A 13,962-nucleotide genomic window follows, 5' to 3' on the forward strand; every position below is an offset into this window, starting at 1 on the left:
AATTCTAAAATCAAACTTTATGCCACGATGAGGTTCCAGAGTGCATTTCCTTTAAAACTGAAGCCAGTAATTCCTTCCTCCTCTTTTCCTTCAAATATGAGTCTTAGAAAAAGTAAAGGCTAACAACATTCAGTTTTCATTTTAGAAATTTCTACTTAAAATTGTTCCAAGTGAGACTTCAGCCATTTTGTTCCTACAAGGATGAAGCATGGCCTAACGTCTGCATTCCAACTGTGGCACATGCTTTAAGAACTTGGGAAAGTAACTTAATTTTCTCTGTGCCTCTGTTTCTTCTTCTGCAGAGTACTGATAATATCTCACAACATTGCTGAGAAGTAAACATGAAGTAAAATAATTCATGAGAAGTACTCTGAAAAAGGCAAATATTAATTACAATTTTGTAAGTAGGACAATTTTGCTAGCACTCCTTTTTCAGAAGCTTCTAGTCACCATCAATCCCTATCTCAAGAGGATTATTTCTCTGAAAACCATTTTGATTTCTATGTATTTGACAGGTTTTGAATTAGAAGTTTTCCCTTAAGATGTTATCTAAAGAAAATAAGCATGACCTATGGTCAAACCAGACTAGTACTATCAATTATCAGTCGTCTTCTTAGTTCTTCTCCATAGAAAAAAAATACCAAAAGAGCTTTTGCTCTTATACAAAACATTCATTCCTTCGTACCAACTCTTTCTCAAGGGGGCTCTAAGAGGAAATTAAGTCTTAATGTCCTAAGCAATCCATTGTATGTAATGAATTAATTTCACTCAAATCTTTTTCTATAGGCTGACATGGAACACCAGTTGAGAAAGGCTACTTTATAGAGGCAAAATTTCTTTTAATACTGTATCGGGCACATAAAATTCCTAGACATCAGTCTTGGCAATGATTTTTTTTGGATTTGACACCAAAAGCAAAGGCACCCAAACCAAAAGTAAACAAGCGGGACTACATCAAACTAAAAAGCTTCTGCACAGCAGAGGAAATCATCAACAAAATGAAAAGGCAACCTACTGAATGGGAGAAAATATTTGTAAATCATATATATAAGCGGTTAATAACCAAATACACAAAGAACTCATACAACTCAATAGAAAAAAATCAAATGGAAAAAATGTGCAGAGGGTATGAATAGATATCTTTCCACAGAAGACATACAAATGGGCAGCAAGTACATGAAAAGATGGTCAACATCACTAATCATCAGGCAAATGTAAATCCAAACCACAATGAGATATCACCTGTCAGAATGGCTATTATCAAAACGACAAGAAATAACAAGTGCTGGTGAGGACATGGAGAAAAGGGAACTCTTGTGCACTGTTTGTGGGACTGTAAATTGGTGCAGCCACTATGAGAAACAGCATGAAGTCTCCTCAAAACATTAAAACTAGAACTACCATATCCAACAATTCCACTTCTGGACATTTATCTCAAGGAACCAAAGACACGAATTTGAAAAGACATCTGCACTCCCATGTTCACTGCAACATTATTTGCAATAGTCAAGACATGGAAACAACCTAAGTGTCCACTGATGGATGAATGCATAAAGAATATGTGATATTTATATATATAAATAAATTAAATAGAGTATTATTTAGCCGTACGAAAAGGAAATCCTGCCATTTGTGACAGCATGGGTAGGGCCTCGAGGGCATTATGCTAAGTAAATTAAGTCAGACACAGAAAGACAAAAACAGTATAATCTCACTTCTATGTAAACTCTTAAAAAAAAAAAAGTGAACTCACAGGTACAGAGAACAGATTGGCGGTTGCCAGAGGTGGGGAAAGGGTGGTGGGCAAAATGAGTACAGGCAGTCAAAAGGTACAAACTCTAAGTCCTGAGGATGTAATGTATGGCATGGTGACTACAGTTAGTAATACTGTACTGCATATTTGAAAAGTGCTGACAGAATAAATCTTAACAGTTCTCATCTTAAAAAAAATTTTTACCTGTGTGGTGACAAATGTTGAGTAGACTTACTGTGATCATTTTGTGATATATACATATATTAAATATATGTATATATATATAGAATCATTATGTTGTACACCTGAAACTACTTTATGAATTGTATCTCAATTAAAAAAATAATTTTTTAAAAATTTTGCTTAATAAGGTCCTAAGACTTTTCTTTTACTTCTTTTAAGGATTCTCATTTAATCCTCAGAACAGACCCTGAGGTAAGGATTATTGGCTCCAATTTATGGATGAGGAAAGTAGGCTCAGAAGGTTTGTTACATAACTTAAAAAAAAAATGGGGCACAGTGTTAAATATTAAAAAACAAAACTATTTCCTCTACTTATCATTCTTAAATGTTTCCAAGAGTTTTAATAATGGAAAAAATTATGTTAAAAAAATTGATTACCTAGAAGATTAAGACAATATCTATAATTACTATTTTTACTGTCCTTAAAGAGTACTCTTACCTCTGGAGGTTTCATATTCAACACTTTTGTAATTCGGCCCTGAAAATAAAATTGGCAAACTTACTATGATAATAACAAAATACAGAAAGAATAACCTAAGACATACATGTTTATCTGCACTGAAGCTGTCGTATCCTAATACACCAATCTTTTGGGAGTTATTTCTTCCACCTACATGAAAAGATGTTTCTTTTATTATAGTTGAGACCAAAGGTAGCTTGTAACTCTAGAATTTTGTTACCCACTTTCTCATGAGTGATACAAATTACATGTTATTAAATGATACAAAGTTAACTCGACCATATTTCTGAAACAGTTAATATTAATGATGTAGAAGTCTCCAATTCTAAGACAGGTAAGTATATAAATTAATGTTAGCATAATTATTGAACATTTCTTGATTTTTTGGAACAATGGCCCTCCAAGATAAGTCAAAGAAAATTACTTCCAGACATTCTTCAAAATTCAAATGTATACAATATACTAGAACACGTAAGTACAAAAAACTAACCCACATTTCTTAACAGGTGCCCAAACAGCACGCTAACAGTAAAATAAAAAATGAAAAATCCAAACAGAAGCACTTCTCTTATAAGTTAAAAAATAAAAGATGTCAAAACTATTATGAAAGAGATATAAAGACCACAAACGAAATACCTGCATGATGAGAAAGTGAGGGTTGTTAACATTCAGGCCAACAGAACAAAAGAGATCCTGTACTCTGGTATTGTTTGCATTTACTCCATTGATTAAATATTTATTTCTGCCACCAATAACCACCTAAAAAGGAAAGAATTTTAAAAGATATAAATGAACACACACATCTTGTGCTATGATGATAAATTCCCAAATACATTATTTTTCATGTTTGTTCTGTCCAACTAATGGTAAACAAAATCAATATAGGGTAAATAATAAAGAAAGTGTGACATGGTCAAAAAGAATATGAGACTGAGTCAGGATAATTGGCTTCTAATCCAGGGACTTTTACTAACTAGTTACGTAACCAAGCACAAGCCTCCTAACCTCCCCTGCAGTGGATTAGGTCTCTAAGGGCCCTTCTAGCTTCATGTTTCCAAGTATGTGTAGATTGTAGTTTCTATCCCTGATCACCCTCTTTCTACAATTTTCCATACTCAGAGGTTAACCCCTCTTCCTCCCTTTTGATTTCCAAAGGAAAAGAAGTCAGATACTGAAAATGAAAGGCAAATAGTTTAATATCAATCCCTGTCAAGATGCTAAAAGGGATTAGTAAAAGACATGACTGGTAAATACTTGAAAGAAAAAGAGTAACCATGGAACTTCGGCATGGGTTTAATAGGAACAACTTATACTAGATATCAGCTTGTTCACACTCTACTACAGCACTTGCATTATCATTTTTTGGGTATGATTGTCTCACCCATATTTTGAGGTCCTTAAAGACAAGGTATGTTTCTCATTCTTTCTATCTGTATTTCCCAGGGCATTCAACAATGCCCAGCACACATTAAGCACTTAATAAATATTAAATAAATATTAATTCACTCCTTTTCCCTGACAGGATTATGAGGGTGGTAGATCATTTATTAATATATTTGAACAACAGTCCTAATTTACCCATAAGTAATTTGAGACAGTCTTTATAACAAAATTATGGTGAAGATACAGGTATATGGATTGCATGAGGACAGGAATTTGGGGTAGATTAGTAGCAGACTTACTTAAAATCCTTAAAGGGTTATTATTTGATAGATGCTTAATGACAGAGAACAGGATTCTGTCCCAATCTAGTCAATCCCCCGCCCTTTTTTTTTCAACCAGAGGCTTTCATTAAAATAGAGAGGGAGGGCTTCCCTGGTGGCGCAGTGGTTGAGAGTCCGCCTGCCGATTCCGGGGACACGGCTTCGTGCCCTGTTCCGGGAAGATCCCACATGCCGCGGAGCGGCTGGGCCCGTGAGCCATGGCCGCTGAGCCTGCGCGTCCGGAGCCTGTGCTCCGCAACGGGAGAGGCCACAGTGAGAGGACCGCGTACCGCAAAAAAAAAAAAACGTAAAATAGAGAGGGAAATCTAAGTTACATAATGCTAAGTTGGAGAGTAAATGCGAATTAACAGAATTTTTTAAAATAAAATTTTGACAAACTGAAAACATTGTCTGACTATAATAAAAAAAGATTTTAAGGGACAGATATAAGGTCCTCCCTTGGTTTCAAAAACCTGCTTAGATACAGAACTGGCAGTATGTGGCTAAGTAATAACACATGAACAATTTACAGTGATTTTTAGTAAATCAGATATGAATTCACAATGTATCATGAACTCTCCAACATCATATTGAGAAAAATAGAAGTAGAGTACTTAAAATGAAAGAAGCAACAATTCTGCTTAATCCTGTCGTAGCTAGACCAATTCTGGTATATGTAATTTGAGGTGCCAAGCATTAAAAAAAAAAAGATATAAAAAACTGGAGCAAATTTGTATTCAATTCAACTGAAAGACCTATAAAGAACTAAATATCAATTGAAAGACCTAGAGAGTTAGCTTAGGAAACAGACTTACAGAACACTTAAATATTGAAATACGGAATAAATTAGATTTGCTCCTGATGCTCTCAAGAAAATGAGGATTAATGTGTAAAACTTGAAGACAGCACTTTGGCTCAATATATAGGAATAACTTTCTAATTAGACCTTTCCAAAAACAGAATGGGTTACCTGAGAACACAGAAAGATCCCAAGAGCTACAGGTGTTCCAGCACAGAGAGAGAAGACTGTGTGGTTCAAGATTTAAGAATGGTTGAGTGCTTGGACTGATGGATTTCAGATCCCTTTCAATCCTCTTGGTACACGGCAAAATTTGCGTGATCAAAATTTAACATAAGGAAGATATTCTTAAGGAATCTAGTCAGTATTTGATCCATCAATTTTGCTCATCAACTTTCCCTCTCCAGTAGTCACATTGCCAAAACGCACATCAGACCTGCAAGTTTCTAGGGGGACCAAATATTTAGTAGCCACTCACCTGCCTTGTTACTGTAATTTCATCATGAATCTCAAATCCTAAAGGACTCTGCTTTTTGTCAGAATTATCAAAGGTGATTGACACGGAGGCTTTGGTAATACCAGCCTGCCCATTTTTGTAAACTAAATCTTGTAAATTAGAAGCCCGAACCTAAAATAAAGGAAAAGTTTCAGTTACAAAACCCCATACTACGCAAAATAGCACTAAAAATGTGCTTCTTGCTGTCGGAAAATCACCCATGTAGTATCCATTAAGCAGCCAAGGATAGGCAGTGGCATTCATAAGCAAGAAGAGCAAAGAAAATGGGTAACAACCTGAAATGGGCACCTTTCTCCATAGGACTTTTTCAACCCTAAAGAGAACTGTTTTCTACTCATTTCTTAACAAAAGCTCATTTGAAAGATTTAAGGAAAGACAGTGTCTACGAACTTCACTATTCATCCAATCCCATTAGAAGGTCCTGAAAAGACATTATAATGGAGAGGCGGGGGGCAGGGATGGGGTGAGGGTACAACTCTGGAATGAGAATGCCTGAGTTTCAGTGTTGCTCCAAACATCTTAAGAAGATGAACCTTAGGCAACTCCTCTAAGTTTCTATTTTCTCACCTAAAATATGGAGTAATAATACCAACCTTTAAAGGACTGTGGTGAGGTATAAGATATTTCACATAAAAATGCAAATGAAGAGGATACTGGCAATAGTCTCTAAGTGCAATGAGGATTCCCTCGAGGCTCCTCAAACTTAAATTCACATAAATGAGAAAGTTTACACTTTACCTGAGACAGGTTGGAGATGCCCAGCAAAAAGCAGATGGAGTCCAATATGTTGGATTTCCCACTACCATTTAAACCAGTGATAGCATTGAAGAGGGGGTCAAAACCATTGACTTCAGTCCTCTGAGCATAGGACTTGAATCCCTCAAGAATGATTGACTTAATGTGCATTTTCACTACTGACTCCGACAGGCAAATCTCTGCTAGAAATCAAGCAAGCCACAAAGCAGTTCTGTACAAAACAAATAACAACACATAAGTGGAATGTAAAACTGGAACCCTAATAAATGTAGAAGACTGAAACATAAGACCTGCAGTTGTGTACAAAACAAATAACAACACATAAGTGGAATGTAAAACTGGAACCATAATAAATGTAGAAGACTGAAACATAGGAATGACAGCTCTATAGAAATAAAACAGCCACTTGCCAAGCTACTTCCTCTGATGCAAAGGTGTCTTTCTTTAACTTAAAAATATACAGGCATTAGTCTCTAGTTAGAACTTAATTAAACCATTAATTCAACCTGGAAGCCAACCACTTACTTCTCCAGGCTTATCTTCCACCGTTATCATACTCTAGGTAACGTAGGCTGATTATTTCACACCGCATCCCCTTTGCCCATAATGCCCTTCTCCCGGATACTGGCATGGCTCACTCTCCATTCCAACACTCACGTCTTTGCTCAAACGTCACCTAACTGGGGTCCTTCCTGACTTCCCTATATAAAAGAGCACCTCTACCCACCCCCTCGCTCCGCTTCCTTTTTCCTTCATTGCACTTAAAGCTGACACTAAACAGTACTTATTTACTCGTCTATCCAACCTATCACAATGTAATCTCCGTAGCATCTTCGCCTACGTCCACCGCTGTATGCCGGAATAGTCCCTGACTCGAGGGCGCGGGATGGGGGCGAGGGGGGGTTCGTAAATATTTATTAAATAGATAAACCCCACATAAAGAGATGAAGCTTTTCGCTTTCACTCAGGCTCTTTCCTCGCCTCACCAGGCCTTTCTGTCAACACTTCCTCGCCCTACTTCAATGGCAAGAACTAGCCATTCTGCCAGGAACCCCTTAGAACTAACTTTAGTCTGAGGTCCCTTGCTCCTCGGCTCCCCAGCCCCCGACGCCCATCTCCGGCCAGGAATGCCAGGCTAGGCCCAACCGGCCGCGCGCACGCACCTGCCTCACCGCTGCGTCAGGCCGCCTGGGCTTGCGGCACCCACAAAGCTCTTCCTAGTCACTAGGGCGGAGAGTGGGCCAGCCTTGCCCGGCTTCGGGCGCTAAGAAGCAAATTCCACCATAGCGACTACAACACTCAGCCCGCGCTCAGCAGCGGAGAGGAACTATTTATGCCTTTGAATTTAGGCGCGAGCAAAGGACCCCACCTCCTCTGCCTATTTCATTGGCTGGTGCCTCAGAGATGCCTGACTTCCATTTTTCTCTTCCATCAAACAACCAAAGTGACAGGGAGATAGAAAAGAAGGTCGCGACGGTGGCGGCTCCGGGAAAGCGACGGCTTGGGCCTGAGGACTAAAGGAGCTGGTGGCATACGTTGAGCTCGGCGTCCGGCACACCTCGGACAGCCCCGCACCTCCGCCTCGGGGCCTCGCGCTCGCCGGCCCCGCCCCGCCTCAGGCCCGGTTTTGCGGCAGCTGCGTTCGGGAAGCCCTGCCTTCCCGCGGGCCTGGGGGGATTCGCAGGTGCCGGCTGCTGTGTGGTCTGTGAGCAAGGGAGGCAGGGTGGCTTCCTACCGGTCTCCTCGCTCTGCTTCAGAAGCCCCGGAATCTCCCCATGCTGGCGCAGATTCGTCCAAAATGGAAGCTGCCCCTTGTTGGGACTGGGGCAGCGCCGACCGAACTTGTGAGGACTGTGGGTCGCGGTCTGGCTCCACCCCTCGCCGGCTACATCTCGGGTTTAGCGTCCGGAAGGGACGATAGGCTCACAGCCAAAGCTGTGCAGCGCCCAGGGGAGAAATTGAGTGGGGCCGATAATAGGTGCTGGACGAATAGGAGTTCCCCTCCTTTCACTGAAAAGCTGTAGAATGATAAGCAATGGCAGAACTAACATTTCAGAGAATTTTAGGGGGAACACCTTGTAACAGCTGCTATTTATTGCGTTTCGTGTGCCAGGCTGCGTTCCAAGGGCTTTTAAAAATCCTCGTAGCAACCCTATGAAATCCGTGATATTGCTCTCATTTTACAAATAAGCAAACTGAGTCACAGGTTAAGCAACTTATTCCAAGTAGTAAGCGGAGCAGCGGAGATTTGTTCCCACGCAGTCTTGCTCCAGAGCACGTACTCTTAAATAGTATATTTACTTCTCTTCGTGTATAGACTCCAGTACTAGTAATAACAGATCCTGTTATCAGTGTGTACTTTTCTTTAAAAAAAAAAAAAGGCCAGTTTACTCACAGTTAAGGATATTGAACTAATGAGTTAGGAAGGGCTTGGCTTCATAGTGCACTATGGTGGTGTCTATTCCTAGGTGATGTATAAAAAGATAGTTCAGTCAGTATGCTGTTTTAGGTTGTATATTTAAAGTTGTTTTCTTCGCCCCGGGTTGGCTTTGCAATATTTAATACCAGTCGAACTACCAAGAATTACCAAGAATGAGCCAGTGTTTTGAAGTTCTTTCTCTACTTAAGAGAATAAGTTTTATGAAGTTTTTTGTTTGTATAAGAAAGAATTCATTTGTTTACTCTCATCGCACCCACTTATATAAGTCAATCATTACAGGCCTAACATCATTTAGTCAAGCAGTTATCTTTGTGTACTGTGATTCCTTCATCTACACTCCACAGCTCTTCACTTGTATTGATTCTATTCAGTCTTAATATACATTTCTTTTCAACTCTGTCGTCTTCATCACTGAATAAAGAATTTTAATTTGCCAACAAACCCTAATGTGGATTTTACCAAGTTGTGAGATAAGCAGTTCTTTGGGGTGAAAGTGTAAGTGTTAAGACAGACATTATTAGCCTTTGCACTATTTTAATTAGTTAATAACTAGCTGATATTATTTAAGTCAAATGGATAAAAAATAGATGCAAATACACTTGCTGGATAAGAACTTCCGGGTAGTTATAAAAATAAACACATCTAACTACTACTAAAAGTAATTATTAAAATGAAAATTCCTTATAAAAGGAGAGATCTAGAGCAATTTTAGTCTTAGAACACGTCAGAAGCACGAAGTAATTTCCGTTAGTACAGGTGGACTTGAGGAAATCACTAATGGCTGACTTACAACTGGCCCCTGAGATCACCACAGAGAAGTGGAGAACACCAAGGCACAAAGCCGCTAAAACCACTCTAATGTGGAGAGGTTAGGGCTGGAAGTAAAGATAGACTGTAGGGTGGATATAGTATAAATAGAGCACTGTTCTTGTTTCATCACCGTGTATCAAAAGCTTTTGAAAGCTTTAACACTGGCTGGCTAGTGTAGTCTTCGTCCTTATGTAGAAGGCAGCAGCACCAGCAAGGACACTGATAAAAGCCATAAAACAAGACCTAGGAAAAAGACTTGGTCTTCTACTCTTCCAGGGCATTGGCAGGGACCGTCTTTCCCTGGGTGCACTTTTCTAATTTTGGAGTCCTACAGTAGTTCTTCTGTGGACCTGGGTGAATCCTCTTTCCCTGGAATTTAGGACAGAAGGAAAAAACTGAAAGAACTTTACCTTCATTGCAGAAATAAGGAAGGGTTGATTCATTTTGTTGAGAGATTAATTTTTGGTTCAAGGGGATGAACTGAAGTTCACATTGCAAAATTGTATTGAGTAGCAGCACATTTTGAATACACCAAGTATAACCTGTCTGACAAACTTGGAAAGAAATACAGCTGAGCATAATTTAAAATGAGGAATAGCAAAGGAGGTGATTATATTCATTCACTTGTGGGATCTGCTTGGACACATTCATTTTCATTTCAATGACAATATTCTTTTCAATACTCCATGTTCTGTTTGGTGCCTTGTGAAATCTGCCTGTACTTTCATTATGATTTCTATTATTTTGCCTCCTTAGTCAAGTTAAATATCTTTATCTTCTCTTTCAGGTACTTCTACTATTTCCAGCTTTTGAGTTCCTAACTCTTACTGTTTACAGCAGTGGCTGACTCTTACTCATAGTGATTTATTTCCTCCTGTGGTGCTGTTCTGGGATGGGGTTGTTTTGTTTATGGGAGTCTCTTATGCCCTGAGTTGTGAAAGCGTCCTTTCAGACCAGTTACACATTTGTTCCTGCCAGGGTTCTTTGACTCTTAAAGATCTGGGTACATTTGTAAATGATTGTTTCTCAGTTTGTGGTTCCTGAATAATACAGATATTGTAAATTTATATCTGTTGCAGGTCTGGGGTTTTGATTGCTCAGGAGTCATCTTTTGTTTTATTCCCCTATCCAAAGCTCCAGGCAAAGAACAAATTTCCTTGCCTCTTACCCAAGCTAGTAGGTGGAGTTTTTCCAATCCCAATGACTGGCAGATCTTTAACGCTCCAGGTTTTACCTAAGGGCCTAGTTCTAGCTCCTCTGACTCAGTGAAGCTCAAGGGCCAGTGCTTGTGCATTAGAGCCCAGCCACTGGCTTCTGAGCTCTATAGCCAAGTGTAAAATAAATGTTGGAGGGCTGCCTGTCAGTGCCTGCTCTTCAAATTGTCTCTGGCACTTAGGATTTTCTAAGTGTTTTTTGTTTTTTGTTACCGTGCTTGATATATGGTTTACATGCCAATAGTTATGTTTTACCCAGTATTCCTATGAGTTTATAAAGGGAATTTTAGTCAGCCAGGCTAGAGGAGGTCTTCCCATTGACCTTTTATGAAGCACATCAGGGATCTTCGTTTTGCTCCTGCTGAACCTTGCTTTCAGATTCTCACATTCCACATTCAAATTAGCTTTTCCTAAAAAACAGAGAAAGATGTCTGGTACTAGCGCTTAAGAAAATATTTTCATGCACTACTCATAAAATCCAGTGTCTATGTACTTATTTCACATTTTTTCAGTTTTTCCAGTTCTCCTTGGCTTTTATCACTTCCACACTGGTTAATAGCCAACGCTACTCATCTCATTGCTTTTCTGCTTTGCCACACCCCTTCCATTATGGGAGGATTATTCATTCCCCTTTCTCAAATATCATTCTCATTTCATTGTTCTCCCTCTCACAGTGGTCCCTTATTACTTTTTATTTCAAATCCACAACATCTGCTTGACCTTCCTCTATTGGTTTCCTTTTACTACCAACTCAATTCTTACTAGATTTCACTCTTAGATTTTTTCCCACAAGATCTGCCCCTCTGTAATCAACGTTTCCTCTCTGTTACATTATTCAAATTCCTACTTAAATTTCTACTTCAACAATACTTAGCCACCAGTCTCTGCCCTCTCTAATGTCCTACAAACTATATATGTTTCTGTATCAGAAATATGATATCTCTTTACTCTGTATAAACTTGGTGAAAATTGCCTACAGAATTAATTCTAACCTCTTTAAGGTGGCATGCCTGGCCTTTCATAATTTATTCTCAACCTGCTTTCCTAGACTCATCTCCTGCAGCTTCTTCCTTAGATTACCATGTCATTTGTTGTTCACTCCTGTAAACCAAGCACCAACCAATGACAAAAAAAAAAGTGTTCGATAACTTTTTAAATGGATAGATGAATGAATGTATGAATTCAATAGGCATTTATAGAATGCCTACCTTATTCTGAGAATTGTACTATGTTCTGGGATACAAAGATGAATAAGATGTGGGCCTGTCCTCAAGGGAGTCCATAGTTGAATAGAGATGACATGTATAAAGACATTAACCAGAGGAAGACTGAAAGGCATTATAAACAGAATAGATTGCACAGGCAAGGGCATAGAAGATAAACATAATGTGTGAGGCAAGAAGTAGCAAGATTTAGTGTAGGAGATACACAGAAGCCAGATTATGGAGCATTTTATGTGCCATCTTTTTTTTTTTTTTTTTTTTTTTGCGGTACGCGGGCCTATCACTGCTGTGGCCTCTCCCGTTGCGGAGCACAAGCTCCGGACGCGCAGGCTCAGCAGCCATGGCCCACGGGCCCAGCCGCTCCGCGACGTGGGATCTTCCCGGAGCAGGGCACGAACCCGTGTCCCCCGCATCAGCAAACGGACTCTCAACCACTGCGCCACCTGGGAAGCCCCTATGTGCCATCTTAAAGAACTTTTTGTCATCCCTGAAATATTGATGTTCTCTTCTTTGTTATCTTCTTTGTATCTTTGCCCATGCTGAACTTGAAATGCTTATCCCTTCTCCATATCTACCCACATGTGTATTTCTACTGATACTTCTAACCCCAAATCTTATCCATTTCTGGATGATTTATTTGCAACCTCTTCTGTAATCCCTTAACCCTTTATCCAGACTTTTCTTCTGACCTATATTGCTATTGTGACATATCTTTGTGACATAGCACATAGTAGACAATATTGGTTGAATATGAATAAATTTAGGAGATTCATTTGCTGCTTTCTGATCAAGGTAAAGGGAAAGAATAGATTTAAAAAATAAAGACTTGGAAAATATTGAATTATATGACATAATCCACAAACTAGTCAATATTATAAGATTCAGCAAGAGTGGTGATTACTTCATTGATCTAACACTGAAAATTTTTTTCAGCTTGCAGTGTTCTTTTTGTGTAATACCACCAGCGACCACTGTGACATTCATAAGGCTGAGGAATCTATCATGATATGAACATTACAGCTTTTGGTTTCACGGAGCTCTCAGGGCCATATACTTTCCTCAGTCCTGCTCTTTTGACCCGTAAAATAAAAAATAGGTTGGATTTAGCATAGGTAGTAGTGCTGAGCAGGGACAACAGGAGGAAAGTTTCCTAATTGGGCTGGTTGGTGGCGTCTTCTTATTTATTATTTATGGCTGTGTTGGGTCTTCGTTTCTGTGCGAGGGCTTTCTCCAGTTGCGGCAAGCGGGGGCCCCTCTTCACCGCGGTGCGCGGGTCTCTCACTATCGCGGCCTCTCTTTTTGCGGAGCACAGGCTCCAGATGCGCAGGCTCCAGATGCGCAGGCTCAGTAATTGTGGCTCACGGGCCCAGTTGCTCCACGGCATGTGGGATCTTCCCAGACCAGGGCTCAAACCCGTGACCCCTGCATTGGCAGGCAGATTCTCAACCACTGCGCCACCAGGGAAGCCCCACGTCTTTGTATAGAAAGAAATGTTGCCAGCGATTCTGCTTGGAAGACTAATTTAGAATAATTTTTATTTTGTATATTTTTATTAGTTAATGGGATCTAGAAGTGTAATAACCTGGTGAGAATTTCTCTGCAAACGGCAATCAAATTAGTCTTATTCATGAAACTCATAAATAAGCTATAATTCAGCATTTTATGTCTGGGGAAAATAAAACTGGGGTCATGCTGTTTAAGAGGATAAGGGGATTTAACGGAACACTGGGGGATTAACTGGAAGCTTAATTATGATTTAAATTAGAGGTCAAGCTGTGCAATGTGTTTTCTTTCTAGGGGAAAATCTTTGGGGAGATAGAGTATGCTTGTTTAAAGAAGAAACAGAAAGCAAATGAAAAAACAGACTGCATTTTCTGTTTTTCTTTTAAAATTTCAAGCTGCTGTAAGTCAAATTGCCCCTGAATTCCTGATGATGGCTGTTGTGAAATTTCTTTGTTTTACTTTCTTTGTGTTATTCTCGCTCTCTATTCCAGAGCAGTTATTTTACTTGACAGTAACAAAAAGATGTAGGCAGCATATCTGC

The 13,962-nt window shown here is 39.4% G+C and overlaps 1 protein-coding gene across 3 annotated transcripts in view; it reads right to left on the reverse strand.

Moving 5' to 3' along the window:
* Nucleotides 1-7,553, reverse strand: part of SMC2 (structural maintenance of chromosomes 2) — a 51,763-nt gene extending 44,210 nt beyond the window's left edge. The window contains exons 1-5 of one of the 3 annotated variants that reach the window (XM_027105332.1): nt 7,395-7,552; nt 6,214-6,442; nt 5,437-5,586; nt 3,093-3,215; nt 2,436-2,474 (exon numbers count right to left, since the gene is read on the reverse strand). In XM_027105332.1, the coding sequence (XP_026961133.1) occupies nt 2,436-2,474; nt 3,093-3,215; nt 5,437-5,586; nt 6,214-6,381 (480 nt within the window). In that variant the 5' untranslated portion in view covers nt 6,382-6,442; nt 7,395-7,552. Of the gene's footprint in view, nt 1-2,435; nt 2,475-3,092; nt 3,216-5,436; nt 5,587-6,213; nt 6,443-7,394 lie in introns of all 3 variants that reach the window. The other 2 variants (XM_027105333.1, XM_027105334.1) reach the window with 2 other exon arrangements.
* Between the last annotated feature and the right edge of the window lie 6,409 nt (nt 7,554-13,962).

Source organism: Aethalodelphis obliquidens, unplaced genomic scaffold, assembly GCF_003676395.1.
Source record: "Aethalodelphis obliquidens isolate GAN/ISIS:26980383/991018 unplaced genomic scaffold, ASM367639v1 scaffold7, whole genome shotgun sequence".
NCBI classification, from domain to species: domain Eukaryota; kingdom Metazoa; phylum Chordata; class Mammalia; order Artiodactyla; family Delphinidae; genus Aethalodelphis; species Aethalodelphis obliquidens.